This window comes from Adelges cooleyi, unplaced genomic scaffold (genome assembly GCF_023614345.1).
Source record: "Adelges cooleyi isolate 19-005CV unplaced genomic scaffold, UGA_ACOO_1.1 ACOO_flye_CR_arks_rails_tigmint_CR_PRNA_247, whole genome shotgun sequence".
In the NCBI taxonomy this organism is placed as follows: domain Eukaryota; kingdom Metazoa; phylum Arthropoda; class Insecta; order Hemiptera; family Adelgidae; genus Adelges; species Adelges cooleyi.
The window spans coordinates 3,745,837-3,764,693 of record NW_026095912.1 but is presented as its reverse complement, the minus strand read 5'-3'; the positions used below and the strand labels follow the sequence as shown (position 1 = coordinate 3,764,693).

Here is an 18,857-nt window from a genome sequence, read left to right as displayed (position 1 = left end):
TAAATAATTATAATTTTGTGTTATTATAATATATTGTAATTAATTATCAACTAAAAACTATTTTCAATACAATATAATGAACATAAATCAGAACCAAACAACCAAATAAATGATTTATTAAAATTTAAACATTACATTAGTGTACTATAGAATGTTGATAAAGTGCAATTTGTACTAAATACCACCTACTAAATATATAGACTATATTTTATAGTGAATACATTTAACTAAATTTAATTTTACTATTTAGAGTAATCATAAATATTTAGAAATAATATGAATAGTAAACCAATTGGTATATTTAAATATTTGACAACATTTTGGACTATTAAGTACTATGCAGTATATAAATACGTTTTACTCTTAATTATATACTCAAAAGAATCGATGAAGCTGAGTAATTTAAATGTTAATTATCCGTTAATAAGTAAAACATGGGTTTTTAAAAGTGTTTTCATACTTGATATTATTTAATAATTTAGACCTAACAGATAGACAATTTATTAGTTTATACCGTCTTTCAAAAGAATTATGCCGAAGGGTTGTTGAAATGGTACGTCCATTCATGGTAGCGCCTTCAAGGAGAAGTGCTTTAACCATTGAGCGAAAGGTCAGATTTATAGAATATTGATAAATAAATGTTACGGATTTAATGTACATCTTTAATTTACTTTATGGTATAAATTATAGGTTTTTACCGCTTTACGTTTTTTTGCTGTTGGCAGTTATAATTATCAACAAGGTGTTGGCGCGAATCGACATACTTCTAATAGTCAAAGTTCTGTGAGCCGAATTATAGAAGAAGTAACCTCAGCTTTGTGTGAGCCGGCAGTTTTCGACAAATATGTTTCTTTTCCGCATAACATTAATGAGTTAATTTCTGTTAGGGAAGAGTAAGTAGTACTCATTAGTGGTAGTAAAAGTAGGAAAATTGAGAACCATTAATAGAAAATTTCGAATATTTTAATAACTTTAATCCAAAATATTTTAACTTGATATTTGACTATGGTCTATTCGGATATTTCCAATTACTAGTATAAAGATAAATTACTATATATATTATGCTATAGATAATATATTTTATTATAATACATATCAATTGTTATTATTATTAGGTTCTTTAATAAATTCCGGTTACCTGGTGTGATTGGTGCTATAGATTGCACACATATTGCAATAATACCGCCAAGAACTGAAGATGAGTTATACCCCGAGCATATTTATGTAAATAGAAAAGGGTATCATTCTATAAATACTCAATTGGTAGGTATAATTTTTAATTATTATTACAATATTAACGTGTAAAATATAATTTATAATCATTTATAATGTGTAATGTAATAGACATAATAATTTAGATAAATAGTTTATAATCATTAAAAATCTCATACATGAATATAGTTGTCTATTATTGTGGTAACAATAACCTACAAAGCATGCAGTTGCATGCCTTGCAAAACAGTTTAATGATAAACTATATACTTAGCACTAAACAGATACATGTTGATGATGTTTAATAATAACACCAAGTATATTTAAAGATTTGTGATGCAAATTTACGCATAATGAATGTTTCGGCACGTTTTCCTGGTTCTGCAAATGATGCGCATATTTGGAATGAAAGTAATGTAAAAACATTAATGTTAGACTTGCATGAAAATGGTTTCAAGTCTTATTTTTTAATAGGTATAGGTTTAATAAAATATTATTGCTAATTTCTTTGATTATTTAAAATAAGCCTTCATTCTTTGTTAGGTGACTCAGGATATGCTTTACGTCCTTGGCTTTTGACACCGTTCATAGATCCGGCTCCAAATTCTCCAGAAGCATTATTTAACGAGTCATTTTGTAAAGTTCGCTCAATTATTGAACGTTGTAACGGGGTTCTAAAAATGCGATTTAGGTAATATACACCTATTGTTTGATTAGTATAACATACTTCATAGTCTGTGATATTTCAACATTTTATTTTAAACTGTTTAGATGTTTGCTGAAACACCGTGTTTTACATTATTTGCCAAATAAAGCATCCAAAATAATAAAATCTTGCATTGTGTTGCATAATTTGTGTATAATGGAAAATGTCCCTCTCATCGATTTAGATGACATAAATTCAAATTATTTTGATCTTGGCATTTTCGAACCTATGGTTGATCCAGATGCTAATAATGTACAACGTCGAATCAACCGTGATCTTATAGCAGGACGACTAGTGCGTCAACAAATTGTGCAAACAATGTTTACATAGTATCGGTTAGTGATGACTATTCATATTACTACTTGTTCATACGAGTCATTGGCGGATATTTGATTATTTTTTTTTTGGGATGGGAGGGGGGACTAGCATTTTTCTACCTAAAATGACCCGTAATCACAAAAAGTTGAAAATGTATTAGTTTATTTAGTACTTGAATTAAATTATATTGATAACTAAATAATTATGTTTTACGCATGGTTTGTCGTTCAAAACATGTTGGTGAAATATTTTAAACATAATCTTCAACAACATTATCAGAAACATAGTTAATTCATATTAATAATTTTAGTTTTTAGTAATGACAATAATTTTAATTGTATACATTAATAATATAGTAATGCCTGAATTGCAGTGATATAAATCCGAAAATCCGTATTTAAAAATAAGCGCATTTGAAGCCACACAAAAATCGTATAAGTATTAAATATTATTAAAGTATAGCGTCGTGTACCTAAGTTAATTGTTTTTGATAAAAATTGAAAAAAAAACGCAAGTTTGACTATAACTTGATTTCAGATTTTGGATTTATTTAAATCCGAAAATCCAGAATACGAAATCTAAAAACAATTAACAGTCAAATTTGAGCTTTTTTTTTCATCAAAACATTTTACTTGGGTACACAGCTTGTAATACTATTTAATATTTATAAAATTTTTAGTGGCTTAAATTGCGTTTTTTTTAAATACGAATTTCAGGTTGCCGTAGAATCAATTTCTTCTTCACTTTCCGAAGAATCATTTAATCCGGCCAACAAACATAAGGCTTTGGCCATTTTTTCTTTTGCCTTTGTAGCTCTTTCTTTTAAATCGGTTTGTCTTTTCAATAACTCAATTTTATTAGAATAATAGGACTCCATTATTTTGTTGCGGTTGTCGCTAATTGTTGACAAATGTTGAGAGGCAAGTTGAGTTTTTTCCAATTTGGGTTTTTTAGATACCCATTTAGAAGTTTTAGGCCTACAAAAAAAATATATTAGGAAAGTGTACTATAAATTTTAGATTAGCAAATTTTAAGTTAGTTTGTCTAATACATATACTTAAATATTTTTCTTACCGTTTTTCTTTATTTGGGATTTTCACTTTATATCCCTCATCCAATCCACTACACGCTGATGTCGAAGGCTCACCTATATTAGTTATACCAGCAGTTGTTGTCTCATGTCTAGAAAGATTCAAGCAAAATAATTTGATATTTTAATTTAATAATTTATTTTATATTCTGACGTTTTATAATAAACACCATTTTGTTATTCATTTTATGTTTTATGTTACCTCTCATACTAGAATATAACACCTAATATATTTTAAGATTGTAAAAAATGTCATTGAATTATACTTACCCACTATTGATAATACTCACAGACCCTTGAGGTGATTTTTCAAATAATAATGGCGAGAATGCTTCTGCAGATGTTGTTGGTTGCGATGAGATGAAATCAAAAGTGGCATTCGATTAGGTTGAATATGGATCGCCACTAACCGGTATCACACCTATAGATGATAAAATTCTGTCCTCTACTGGAGTTAGTGTCTCGGTTAATGAGATCCCGCCACCAGTTTTGGTCATACTAGCCCTACTCTCTGTTTTTTTTTTTTTTTTTTGACTTTAAATCCTGCCATGTCTTAAAAATATTAAATATTATTATTTGATTAAATGGGTCTTAAGATAAAATTTGTTGTAAAAATTATTTATTATTAATTTCATAACTGTTTAAGGTACACCTTATAAATCTTTTAAAAAAATATATATTTATTATAAAATTATTCGCATCTAATTTTGTATAGTTTGTATGTATCCCTAGAAACCAAGGAATATAAGACAACATTTTATTGAAAATTTTGAGCCATAGTTACACATATGTGTATAGCCATCTACAGATTATAAAACAAATGTCTTATACCCTTTGGTTCTTTGTGTTCTTAATTAATATGTTTACTGAGGTTAAGTATAAATATAATAATTACAAAATGTAAAAACATTTTTTGTTTTGAACACAGAACTTAAATAGTTATTAGAATAAAGGTTAAACAATTTAATACAGAAGTTGTATTAAAATAACTATAGTTATTAAAGTTTGCCTATGATAACAATTAGTTTCAACCCAATTTTTAAAAAATCTCTCCAATAAAATGAGATTATATTTTATGAATCTTATATAAATGACCTGTCAATATTAAATTAAAAAAAGTTGTAGTGTTTGTTAAATAATAAAAAATTGAATTTTAATTATGTTTTTAAAAGTAATAGCTTGTTGAATTTGAATATTAACTATAACTTTAAAAAGTCAAGGTAGTTTTAAGTGTGATGAAAAAATGATCTAAGGTTTTAATTATACAACTTTAAAATTATTATGTACATCAACGGAGTTTGGCAGAAAAACTAATTATGTAATTTTCAACGAAAAAAAAACATGATTAATACATTTTTAATAAATAATACATTTTTGTAAGTGTTGCAATTAAGTATACATATCTATTATAATTAAAAAAAATATAATATTATTTTTATAGGTACTTACTTTGCGCCATTCGGACCATTCTTTTTGAGGTCCACAAATGTTATTTAAAACATCTCGGCATTCCTCCCATAACCTCTTGGCAGAGTTTATAGTAAAAGAGGACGTAAACTTCCCTCTCATTAGTTCGGGATGACTTTCCATGTAATCTATAAGTGCACTTTTTTGCTCTCCCGTAACGTGAGATTTTTTTGGTTTTGACATGTCGATAAAATTAGAGAGTATATTCTGAGGTGTGTGTTTGACCACTGCTAGAGTAGTTATGATGAGTTAAGGGATGTGCAAAATATAACGACAATATCGAAACATCGATAATATCGATATTTTTGTTGAAATGTCGATAAATCGATATTTTAGTATCGATAACCTATAAAAATATCGAATTTTTATTTTTTTTATACCGAGTATAAAACAACACAGATAAATGATAATATCATTGGAACCGAATTTGGTTATTACTCATACATTTTTTATTTTACAAAATATATGTATATTAACAATTTTGTAATTAATTAAAGATTACATAATATAAAATATATTAATATAATATAATATTACATAAAATAATATTATAATATAATATATAAAGCTAGATAATATAATAATTCAGGTAATATAATGTAATTCGTATACGAATGCGTAGTAGAATAGAAAGAGTAATAGAAAACGCAATTTCAAGAATACAGTTTTAAAAAACCAGTAGAAAGTGACATTTCGTATACGAAATGGTAGTAGAAAATTTTCAAGAATAGACCCCCTGCAAGAGATACTAGTATTGGTGTCGGAATACAATAAGGAGGTCGACGAAAATAAAAATGTAATATTGCACTACATTTTTTTTTATACAGTTATAATAACATTTATATAATTAATTTCTATCAGTTATAAAGTATAATGATGATTTTGCAGTCGCAGCATTTCACTACTCTTGATGTTAGATATATGATTGAAAAGTTGTTATTTTATAATACATTTATTAATGTCCATTTTTTCTTCACGTTTTGTTATTATTTCTTAATTGTAGAAATGTAAATTATAAAAGAAATTAGTTTTGTCCCGTGTTTTAAATACAAATATTAAAATATGTTTTTTGATTTTTATAAAATATTGTGTTATTAATTTCGTTTTAACTTATAACGCTCATTAAACTTTACAAACTCTCGCAATCAGAACCAATCGTTTATAAGGTGAATGATAGTCCTGACGGTTAGAAATATTTAGTTTATAAATTCTATATAATAAAAAAGGCACCATTCATGCCTAATTTGACATACACCTAAAAAAACTGTATCTAGCAAACTGTTAATGACCACTACTACGTTTTTTAACTTAAAATACTATTCACGTTTTTAACGATTAACTGAAGAAGAACAACAGAAAATAATAATTTAAATACAAAACGAAGAACAGAAAAGAGAAGAGGAAAGGATAAGTAAAATACTAAAAGAAAAAGAGGAACAGAAAAAAATAAAATAAATGATAGAAATAGAAGAAAGTAATGCTCGTGACAATACAAGGGCACCTGAATAAGTTAATCCCGGCCTTTGTGAAGGGATTTATCGGAATTTAGAGTGTTATAGGGAAGTGGAAGTATTTTGATATACAAAACTATTATATAAAACAAAATTATGTTCTATACACGTTATGAATTTGCCTGACCTATTTTTATTATCGACTTAAACGTTATTTTTTGGATTATAAAAACATGTTTTTATAAACTTTACATTATTTTCCATACTACCATCGTACAGTTGTATTTACCTGGCCACATATGGAGTCATATGCACAAAAATTGTAAATTGAATGTCCAAGTGTATGTTTTTTTCGACATACGAGCTAAAAACCAAGTTTTACAAATTTTGTTTTTTATTAGATTTGTGCGTATACCAAGTAAATAAACACCGATGTTTTTACCGCAAACTTGAGCATGTACAAAAATCACAACAGCTCATTTATTTAATCGCATTGGTGGTACTCAGGTAATTTTATTTTACACGTAAGCGAATTTTCGTTTAAGTACTAAAATATAATAAAACATGTATTTTAAAATTTCTCTTCTCATCGTATCAGTATACTTTTTTACGGCAGCGTGGGTAAGTAAAACATAGAAAATAAAATTAAGAATAAGAAAAAGAAAGTCATGACTAAAACAGAAATAACATTGGTTATGTTAAAGTTCTTATACTATCAGATAGCGTATAATATGATGTTTTGCAGAGCGTCGGAATAAGCCAAAACGCTATCGACGAATACGTTAAGATAGTTAAACAGTACAGAATAGCAAATGGTTATAAGAACAGAATCACAATGGTGCAGTATAAGCGGAAGGATAAGGTTTTGAGTAAATATTTTACAAATAAATTTATAGTCATAGTTATTCAACTTTTACCTTATAGTATTTTATTATAAGCTAATTGTATAATTTTAAAGGTTTCGTAGTTAACAACAACAAATTTCTGTTTATGTTATTATAATGATTTTGAAAGGTATTATTAAAGGGTTACTTTAGGAATTCAAATGACTATCTATGTTTTGAGTATTTTGTGAGAAACCGTTTTAGCTAATACGATTATTTCATTGAAACAATAACTACAACAAGAAATTGGAATAACCTAGTAAAACTGTACATACATATTATGATCGCAGTGTTTAGTGAGCCCAATTACTCAGTATGAAGGAAAAAGGAAAGTAAAATTACCTTATAAACTGTTTTTTTTATGAAGTTTTAGAGTATATAAGGTTGGAAAATAAGTCCAAAGGTAGATGTAGAACAGGGCTATAGCAAATTATACAATTTTTTCAAAAGGGTCTCAAACTATTTTTAATAAGGAAAATTCCCCAAAATAAAGAAAAATTAGACTCTGGCCGTAGTTAATTTCTAGATTGCTCTGCGTGAGTAAATCAACAATCACGGGTATTGGAAAATATATTGTTCCTGAACATTGATGTTAATCACTTTATATAGTACGATCAACCTAAATACTAAAATAACCTTGTGTGTACATCCAATCTGTATTTCCACCGATACAGATTCACATTGAGGAGTTTACATGAAAGTAGTTTTATCACATTCAGCCGTGATATTTGTTTAATTCTGTGACACCACTTGGTTTTGTTTATTATTAATTTGACATGGACATTTTTGTTACCTTTACAATTCCCAATGTAGTTGCCCAGAAAAACACGTATCTATAGGCTTGTTTTGCTGAGTTATGGCTAAAAACTGATATTTAATAGTCGGAAAAAAAATTATTATATAAATTACTTTTATAATGAGTTTTATAAGTTAATAAAACTAACTTTACATAAATAATTTGTATTATAACTACGTATATTTGTTATGACCATTAATAACATTGAGTATTATAGATAGACGATATGATAATGATAAAAACGCGAGCAATTACAATTTGGAAAATGTAGCTATGATTGATGACAAAAGTTTACCGGATCTATTAATGTATTTGGGCACTCTAGATAAGATAAATGACGACTGGAAGGTAATGCCGAAATATTACATACAAAAAGAAATGTTCTCCAAAACAAAATTCCTAAGAAAGTTATTTAAAATTATTTTTTTTATGCAATTAATATTAGGGAAAAACTTTCACTTCTTTTGAAGTAAATCTTTTCATAAAAATTTTCAAAAAACAAGACAAAAAAGGTGTTAAAAACGAAGGTGAAAGAAAAGTTGAAGGCCAAGACAAAGGCGAGGCAAACGGCCTTCATACCCGTGTTGAATTAGTGAGCCTAATAGACGACGATTCATTCCTAGAACCGAAACATGAAGAGGAAACAAAGAATGAATTTAATGGTAAAAATGTTTTAAAAATATGCTTAAAGTTTGGTAGCATTAAAAAGTGTCATTTATTTTTAGATGGAGACTCAGTTAACGCACTATTGTTCTTGAATGAAGGTGAAAGCGAAGGTGAAGGCCAAGCAGAAGGCGAAGGAGAAGGCAAAGGCGAAGGCAAAAGTGAAGAAAGGGGTAAAGGCCAAGACAAAGGCGAGCCAAACGGCCTTCATACCCGTGTTGAATTAGTGAGCCTAATAGACGACGATTCATTCCTAGAACCGAAACATGAAGAGGAAACAAAGAATGAATTTAATGGTAAAAATGTTTTAAAAATATGTTTAAAGTTTGGTAACATTAAAAAGTGTCATTTATTTTTAGATGGAGACTCACTTTACGCACTATTGTTCTTGAATGAAGATGAAGGCCAAGCAGAAGGCGAAGGAGAAGGCAAAGGCGAAGGCAAAAGTGAAGAAAGGGGCAAAGGCCAAGACAAAGGCGAGCCAAATGGCCTTCATACCCGTGTTGAATTAGTGAGCCTAATAGACGACGATTCATTCCTAGAACCGAAACATGAAGAGGAAACAAAGAATGAATTTAATGGTAAAAATGTTTTAAAAATATGTTTAAAGTTTGGTAACATTAAATAGTGTCATTTGTTTTTAGACGGAGACTCAATTAACGCACTATTGTTCTTGGATGAAGGTAAACGTGGAGGTAATGGCGAAGGTGAAGGTGAAGGTGAAGGCGAAGGCATTGACCAAGGCGAAGGCCAAGCAGAAAGCCAAGGCGAAGTACAAGATAAAGGCGTAGACAAAGGCGAGCCAAACGGCCTTCTCACCCATGCTGAATTAGTGAGCCTAATAGACGAATATTTAAACCTAGACCCTGAATTTGAGGACAACATAAAAAAAGAATTTAATGGTAAAAATGTATTTAAAACATATTTCAAGTTTGTTAATTTTAAAAACTGTAATTTATTTTTAGATGGAGATTCGATTAATGCACTGATGTTCTTGGCGACCATTTTAAAACATAAACCGAATGTATTAAAACGTTTTGCTGTATAACCATATCTTACTCGATGTCTTATGTGGGCTAACATTTCAGTGTTATAAAAATTAACCGTATTTAATTTATATTTAGGGAAAAGGTCTTGACATGGTACAGCTAAGAAAATGTTCCGATTTGTATACATCGTTTTACGTTAATCTTCCTACTGATAGCGTAGTAGACTTATTTCTGTCGTTACAAATCGTTTCCAATGACTATGTTGGGTTGCTATACGAAATGGAACACGTCCGTAAGTGTTAATTTATATTAGTTTAAAATTAATTTATCATAATTACTTTTTTATTAACAAAAACAAAATGTTTAATAACCTGTTTATAGAACCCCCCGCTAATGAGCTGCAAGAGCTACTAGTATTGGTGATGGAATACAATAAGGAGGTCGACGAAAACGCTACTGTAATATTGAATTACGTTTATATTTTTATACAGTGTTAATAACAATTATATAATTAGTTCCAAACATTAATAAGGTATAATGATGATTTTGCAGTCGCTGCGTTTTACTTATATTGATGTTAGAGATATGATTGAGGAGTTCTCTTCGTACGACGTAAACTCTAACGGTGTGATCAGCTATAATGAATTTTTCTCGCTTGCTAGAACTTACGAAATAACAGAAGATCTTTTAAGTAATTATTTTGAATTATTTTGAATAAACAATAATTGATATCAACAATTTATCATATACACGATGGCCCACAATGATTTGACAAATTAATTAACTTTTGTTCTAGTGAATATTTGTAAGATTTTTTTTAAAAAAATTTATAAATGAATTTTTTTTGAAGATAAGCGAAAAATGAGTATAAATTTAAAAAAAAAATCTCAAAAATATTCAGTAGAACAAAAGTTATTTGAATTGTCAAATCATTGTGGGCCATCCAGTGTATATATTTATCTTACACCATATTGTCATTTAGTATAGTGCATCACTAATACAATACTTTTATTAATTTACATTTTAGTCTCCACGTTTTGTTATTATTTCTCAATTGTAGAAATGTATATTATAGAATAAATTAGACTTGTCTCATGTTCTAAACACAAATATTAAAACATGTTATTTGATTTTTATTACTTTTGAGTTATTAATTTTGTGTTAGTGGTTTCCGAAATGCCGGAACTTAAATCGCTCATTAAAGTATACCGCCTCTCGCAAAAAGTAGAAAATCTTATCCTTAGACATGTGGATGAAAATCCTGATGGTAAGAATTAATTTACACATTTTATAATTTACCATTCATGCCTAATTTGATATCACCTCAAAATACTGTTTCTAGTAAACGGTTCAATGACCATTTCTACGTTCTTTTACTTGAAATTCTATTTACGTTTTCTACGATTAACTGAAGAAGAAGAACAGAAAAGATTAAAAGTAATTCGAGAAGAAGAACAGATAAGAGAAGAGGAAAGAATAAGTAGATTACAAAAAGATGAGCAGGAAAGAATAATTATAAAGCGAAAAGAAGAAGAGGAACAGAAAAGATTAAAAGAACAAGAAGAAAAGTACCTCCGTGACAATATAAGGGCACCTGAAGAAGTGAATCCCGGCATTTATGAAAGGGCTCATCGGACTTTTAGAGTGTTACGGGGAAGTGGAAGTCGCTTAAAAAATGTGGAGACAGAAAATTGATTATGATTTTAAAGTTTTGTTTGACGTTTTATTACTGCACCATTTTTATTTTTTTGAAAACGTGCGGCTTGTCTTGTATCTTAAAATAAGAAAGCAAAAAAAAAAAATGTTTTATTAAAGTATATATTACTCCTATTTATGAATAATTATATTTTGAGTATTTTGTCTTGTTCCGTATAAATAAATACCATTTAAAAAAAATATATGTATATACATATCATATAACAAATCCCGTCATTTATGAAAGGGTCATGCTAAATCACCTGATGTGTGTGCGAGTGGGTTATCCAAATGCCTCTAAATTTTATATCCTCTTCAAATAGTTCTATGAAATCGGAAAAATGTTTAAACAACTTTTTGATTTGGGGCGATGTTATATTCTGTACATTAAATTAAAAAAATCCTTCAGTTCACGACCACGTTACTTAATAAATAATTATGATATAGAAATGCAATGTTCATAATTGTAATTTTAGTGTTCTTTTTCATAACAACACTAAACCATTTTTTTACCTAAAAATTGAAAAACAAGATTTATAAAATGTTATATATTTGATTACATTTTTAAGTTGTCAAGGTCTTAATTAAAAAAAAAACATATTTTATTCTGACTACACTCTTTTGATTTATAATTTTTTGTTGGACCATATTTTGGTAAATTTCCTATGATGTACGCAACATTTAAGAGCCTATAACTTCTTAGGGCTTGAACTAAAAATTCTGAAATTTGTACAACACTTACATATGTATATATGTTAAGACACTGTTTTTCTAAACTTTAATGTGGATAACCTGGATGAGAGGTCTCGTACACAATCGTGGTATAACGGTTGATGTTTGAATAGTGTTTTTTTTAAATTAAGCTCAAGATGGTTATAAAACAGTTGAATAAAGACAAGTCATAATAATCATATAAAGATATAGTTTTTAGTTATAAGCACGTAAAACTTTTAGTGAAAGTATCAGGGACACTCTTAACGCGTTTATGACTTAAAAATGAGATGACAGGTAAGTGAAATCTTCATGTGTAGCATGTTGCAGCCCGAGTACATCTCCATTGCTGGTGACCAGCAGAGGCGTGGACTGTCGAAGGTAGTGAAATCTTTGGTAACGTAATGGGCTTTCGCGTGTAAGCTCAGGTGACTGGACATCCTGGTTTTGACAGTGCGGAAAGGGTAGAGGTCCGGTAGTGGCTGCCTACGAATGGCCAATATTGACCACGTCTTTACATAACGCGCACGTGTAAGCCAATAAGCACACGCGCTCGCAAATGCTCAACCTTAAAGTCTTGGTGCGCCGCTTGTGCTTAGGTGAGTCGGTGATCAGAAGTCAGATTCTAGTAAACATAAATCTCCGTTACCCAAAACTTTTACCACGTCTTCTATACAGGGTGATTATTTTATCACGAACCAGACAATATATCACTGGGTTTAATAAGAAATTAATTTTTTTTTTTCATATTGTTTTTATACAATGTGATCGCAGTTTTTCATAATATTTTGTTTGTTTTTACCCCCCACTCAACTTGAATTTTTCGATAGCAACTTTTAAATCTTACATGGTAACGTATAATTTATTTTATTATCTTTCTAAATAAAGAATAAAGGCGCGTTTACACGACGACAGTAACTGATAATAGTTAATGTCATGAAATTTACTGTCGTCGTGTTAACGAATCTTAATGTATTACAAATTTTGACAGGTCGATAACCAGTTTCGGATAACTGTTTTTGAAGTTATAGGGGTTAAAAGTTAGGATGGGGGGGGAAGTGCGGTTGGGAAATGTAATAATATTTATAATATAGCCTTTTTAATAACAATTTAAAATGTATTTATTACATTTTTTTTTTTAATTTTAACAATACGATTTATATTTTTACTTGCGGTCTCAATCATTATAACCCATCAAATAACCAAGCATATAAAACATTTTGTAAAACGAGATTAATAATATCAAATATTTTTAACATGGTACTAAATTAAAATTTAAAATTGTTTTAATTTATGAATAGTCGGGTATAAACTAAATATTTTAAACGTTATTGTCATAAAATATTGGATTAAAGCACAACATGAGGGTACCGTTAGTCGTTATCCAAAAAAGAATTGTTTGATATTAGATATCCTTAGTTTGTGTCAAAATATTGGTTAAATTAGTTTTTTAGTTACTTTATAACCACAACATTATTGGATAAAACTATTGAAACGGTTTGTTATCATCATTTAGTACATATATTATTTTGTGTTACATGTGTTTTTTAATATATTTATTTCTATTATTAAGTACATAGTCACCTATAATCTTACCGCAAACTGGGTCATCAAAAACAAGTTTTTTGTTGTTCTTGCATTTGTTGGATTTTATAATGTTATTGTTTTTATAATCTAGTTTCTTGTATCTTTTATGTAGTATTCTGTTTTGTGTTACATGTGTTTTTTTTACTTTATTGGGTTGTGTTAGAAGTTCTTTTTATTTATATTATTTGTTAGTATTAGTCAATGCATAGTCAGCTACATGCGCGTATTTAGGACCTTTTTTGGGAGTGGGGTTCAACAAATTTAAACGACCTGAGTTCTAAACTGTGTAATAAGCAAAAAAAGAAAGAGGATATCATAATATTGTAACGATTGATAAGTGATAACATAAATATTATTAAAGTACACTTTATTGTTTTTTTATATCATAAAATTAAAAACAAATAAACTTAAAATATTATTAATTCAAAATTTAGACATTATGAAAATACAAGACAGTCTGAGTTAAAATGGTTATTACATTTTAATAAGTGTATTACATATGTATTTGTATTGTAAAATAATTTTACAAGACTAAATACATTTTAATTTTTTTCTTAGCCAGTTGATCCAACACATCTTCAGGGTTAATTTCAATTTTCCTATGAATATTCATCTGAGCTAATCCATTAAACGGTTTTCTGACATGGTATTTCTCAGATAGCTTTTTAAACGTCGCAATGTTGAAAATGACTTTTCTGCAGCAGCTGTTGTAATAGGTAAAGTTGTCACGATTTTTAAAAGTTTATAGACATTTGTATGTCAAGTCGTTTTCAATACAATTATTTAGTAATTCTAATATATTATAATTTTAGACATACTTTTTAGAGTAGTCCACCATAGTTTAAGTACTGCGATTACTACCAAAGAAGAAAAATATGGTAATAATTGAGAATATTTTTGAATTAAATAAGTTATGTCATTTTCAAATGTATCCGAAATATCTTTCATCGGAAACAATAAATTAAGCTTGACCCCCCCCCCCCTCGTGGATACGCCACTGGACTAGGCTATAATTTTTCAGTTTATAAAACATGTTTTTATAAACTTTAGATGTTTTGCCAAACCACCATCGTACAGTTGTATTTACCAGGCCACATGTGAATCATGGTGCACCAAAATTGTAAATTAAACCCTAAGTGTATGTTTTTGCTACATATGGGCTATAAAACCAGACTTGACAAATTTTGTTTTTTATCAGAATTGTTTGTATTACCAAGTCATAGTGGCAGATATTTTTACCGCAAACTTAAGCATCTATATAAACATTAACAGCTTATTTATTTATTCGCATTTGTTGGATTCTGTTCTATGGTTATTTTATTTTACATGTAAGCGAATTTTCGTTTAAGAACTATAATATAATAAAAAATGTATCTCAAAAGTTCTTTACTCATCGTATCAATATACTTTTTTACGGCAGCGTGGGTAAGTAAAACATAGAAAATAAAATTAAGAATAAGAAAAAGAAAGTCATGACTAAAACAGAAATAACATTAGTTATGTTAAAGTTCCTATACTATCAGATAGCGTATAATATGATGTTTTGCAGAGCTTGGGACTAAGTCAAAACACAATCGACGAAATGGTTAAGTTAGTTAATAAGCACCGAAAAGAAAATGGTGACGTGGACAGAATCACAATGGTTGAGTATAAGCGGAAGGATAAGGACTTGAGTAAATGGATATTTTTCATAATATATTACGATAGTCAGAGTTATTGAATTTTTGTCTTATAGTATTTTATTATAAGATAATTGTATAATTTTAAAGGTTTCGTATTTTATAATAACAAATTTCTGTTTATGTTAATAAAATGATTTTGAAAGGTATTACTAAGGGGTTACTTTAAAAAGTCAATTGACTACCTATGTGTCAAGGATTTTGTGACAACGTTTTTAAGCTAATATGATTACTTCATTGAAAAAATTAAAGTTATATAACCCAGTACAACTATACATACATATTGTGATCGCAGTGTTTAGTGAGCATTCAGTCGTGATAATTGTTTGATTCTGTGACCTCTTTGTGACACCACTGTTCTGTTTTTTTAAATTATTAACATGATATGAATATTTTTTTACAATACATAATATTATCCAAAAAAGCACATATCTTTGGACTAGTGTTTGCTAAAAAACTGAAAGTTAATAGTCGCAAGCAATAGTTTTATAATGAATTTCTTAAGTGTTTATAACAAATTTTACACAAATAAACCAATTTATAACCTCATGTATTCATTATGACCAATTTAAATAAACATCGAATTTTATAGATAAAAAGTTTCATAGTAATGGTAATGAGTACAACTACAAATTGGAAGGTGTAGCTATGATTGATGACAAAAGTTTACCGGATCTATTAATTTATTTGAGCACTCTGGAAAAGATAATTTACCAATGGAAGGTAATACTGAAATAGTACATACTAAAAATATTGTTCTCCATAACAAAATACTTAAGAAAGTTAAAAAATATTATTTTTTATGTAATTAATATTAGGGAAAAACTTTCACTACTTTCGAAGTAAATCTTTTCATAAACATTTTCAAAAAAAAAGACGAAAAAGGTGTTGAAGGTGTTGAAGGTAAAGGCGAAGTTGAAGGCAAAGGGAAAAGTGAAGGAGGAGGCGAAGGCCAAGACAAAGGCGTAGACTATGGCGAGCCAGACGGCCTTCTTACCCATGCTGAATTAGTTAGCCTAATAGACGACGATTCATTCCTAGAACCGAAACATGAAGAGGAAACAAAGAATGAATTTAATGGTAAAAATGTTTTAAAAATATGCTTAAAGTTTGGTAACATTAAAAATTGTCATTTATTTTTAGATGGAGACTCAATTAACGCACTATTCTTCTTGGATGAAGGTAAACGTGAAGGCAAAGCGGAAAGTGAAGGTCGAGGCAAAGGCGAAGGTGAAGGCGAAGGTGAAGGCGAAGGCAAAGGCAATGGCCAAGGCGAAGGCCAAGCAGAAAGCCAAGGCAAAGTACAAGATAAAGGCGTAGACAAAGGCGAGCCAAACGGCCTTCTCACCCATGCTGAATTAGTGAGCCTAATAGACGAATATTTAAACCTAGACCCTGAATTTGAGGACAACATAAAAAAAGAATTTAATGGTAAAAATGTATTTAAAACATATTTCAAGTTTGTTAATTTTAAAAACTGTAATTTATTTTTAGATGGAGATTCGATTAATGCACTGATGTTCTTGGCGACCATATTAAAACATAAACCGAATGTATGAAAACGGTTTGCTGTATAACCATATCTTACTCGATATCTTATGTGTGCTAACATTTCAGTGTTATAAGAATAAACCGTATTTAATTTATATTTAGGGTAAAGGTCTAGACATGGCACTGCTAAGCAAATGTTCCGATTTGTATATATTGTTTGAAGTTAACTTGCCTAATGAAAGCCTAAATGACTTATTTCTATCGTTCAAAATCGTTTCCGATGAATATGTGGGGCTATTAAGGTTCGATCACGTCCGTAAGTGTACATTTATATTACTTTAAAATTAATTTATCATAATTAATTTTAAAAAAATTTAAACTAACGATTACCCACAGCACAACCAGATACATAGGCGCATGTGTATGTCTTTGTGTTTAAGTATAAGACACTGGTACTTTTCTTATCTCTAATTTCTCACCTAAAATCTCGATTTTTATCTCTAATCCGTTATTTTTATATTTTTATGTCCAATCTAGTATCTCTAATACATTCTCTCTATTTTAATCCCTAATATATTATCTCTTATCTCTAATCCTCCCCTCCTTCCTCCGCCGCCGCCACCAAGTGTGACATCAGAGTGTGACACCCAGCGTTATGGGTCTGACAATTTTTAAAGTCCTGACCCCCAGCGATAAATCATATACATGTTAAAAAAACAAAATTTTTAATAAACTGTTTACAGAACCCCCCGCTAATGAGTTGCAAGAGCTACTAGTCTTTGTGTCGGAATATAATAAGGAAGTCGATGAAAATGAAAATGTAATATTGAATTACAATTATATTTTTATACAGTGTTGATAATATTTATATAATTTAACCGATCAATTATTAAGTATAATTATGATTTTGCAGTTGCAGCGTTTCACTTCTCTTGATGTTAGACATATGATTGAGGAGTTCTCTTTGTACGACTTAGACAGTAACGGTGTGCTCAGCTATAACGAATTTTTCCCGCTTGCTAGAAATTACAAAATAACAGAAGATCTTTTAAGTAATAATTATAAATATGATATAAGTATTATATTTGGTTTAATAATTTAGAACAAACATTTTGATTTCAACAGTAATAATTATATATATATATACTGTGATGTAATTTTGTAAATTACTAATACAATACTAATATTAATATACATAATTTTTTCCACGTTTTGTTATTTCTTCTCAATTGTAGAAATGTATATTATAAAATAAATTACACTTGTCCAGCGTTCTAAATACAAATATTAAAACATATTTTATGACTTTATTACTTTCGAGATATTTTTTTTGTATTAGTTACATCCCCAATATCGGAACTTAAACTACTCGTTAAGCTATACCGCCTCTCGCAATCAGAAAAAATCAAATATGAGGTGAATGATAATCATGATGGTAAGAATTATTTAGTATATAAATTTTTTATATAAAAATAGATACCATTCATGCCTAATTTGATATACACCTAGAAAATCTGTTTCTAGCAAACGGTTCAATGACCACTACTACGTTCTTTTACTTGAAATTCTATTTACGTATTCGACAATTAAAGGAAGAAGAAAAACAGAAAATATTAATTGAAATACGAAAAGAAGAAGAGGAAAAGAAAAAATTAAATGAAAAAAGAAAAGAAATGATCGCAATGGCAGAAAAACAAGCCATTGAAAATGCAAGGGCTGCTGAAGAAATTAACCCCGGCCTTTATGAAAGGGTTCATCGGAGTTTTAAAATAGTATTGAGCAAAGAAAGACGCTGAAATAGTGGAGACGGGAAATTATTATTATTCTGAAATTTTGTTTATCGTTTTATTACTGCAAAATTTTAGTTATTTTGAAAACTTGTGAATTGTTTCGTATTTCAAATAAAGAAAGCAAAAAATAAAATGTAATTAAATTGAACTATGTATATTTTAACACGGGTGAGCCCTACAATTAGGTAATCACGAAATAGCTAGTAGAACCTGTATAGCTATAAGACATTTTTTTGCAAACATTAGGTCCTGAAAAAGACTTGGAAGGCAATGGAAGAAACAAAGCCCGTCATTTATGAAAAGATCATTTCATTCCAAATCACCTGAT

At 28.9% G+C, this 18,857-nt stretch overlaps 1 protein-coding gene across 1 annotated transcript in view; it reads left to right on the top strand.

Moving 5' to 3' along the window:
- LOC126836979 (uncharacterized) overlaps positions 1-18,535 on the top strand; it is a 28,302-nt gene extending 9,767 nt beyond the window's left edge. The window contains exons 5-10 of the mRNA XM_050570704.1: positions 16,743-16,801; positions 16,902-17,055; positions 17,483-17,559; positions 17,653-17,791; positions 18,079-18,174; positions 18,264-18,535. Of these exons, the coding sequence (XP_050426661.1) occupies positions 16,743-16,801; positions 16,902-17,055; positions 17,483-17,559; positions 17,653-17,791; positions 18,079-18,174; positions 18,264-18,535 (797 nt within the window). The remainder of the gene's footprint in view (positions 1-16,742; positions 16,802-16,901; positions 17,056-17,482; positions 17,560-17,652; positions 17,792-18,078; positions 18,175-18,263) is intronic.
- The last annotated feature ends 322 nt before the right edge of the window (positions 18,536-18,857 follow it).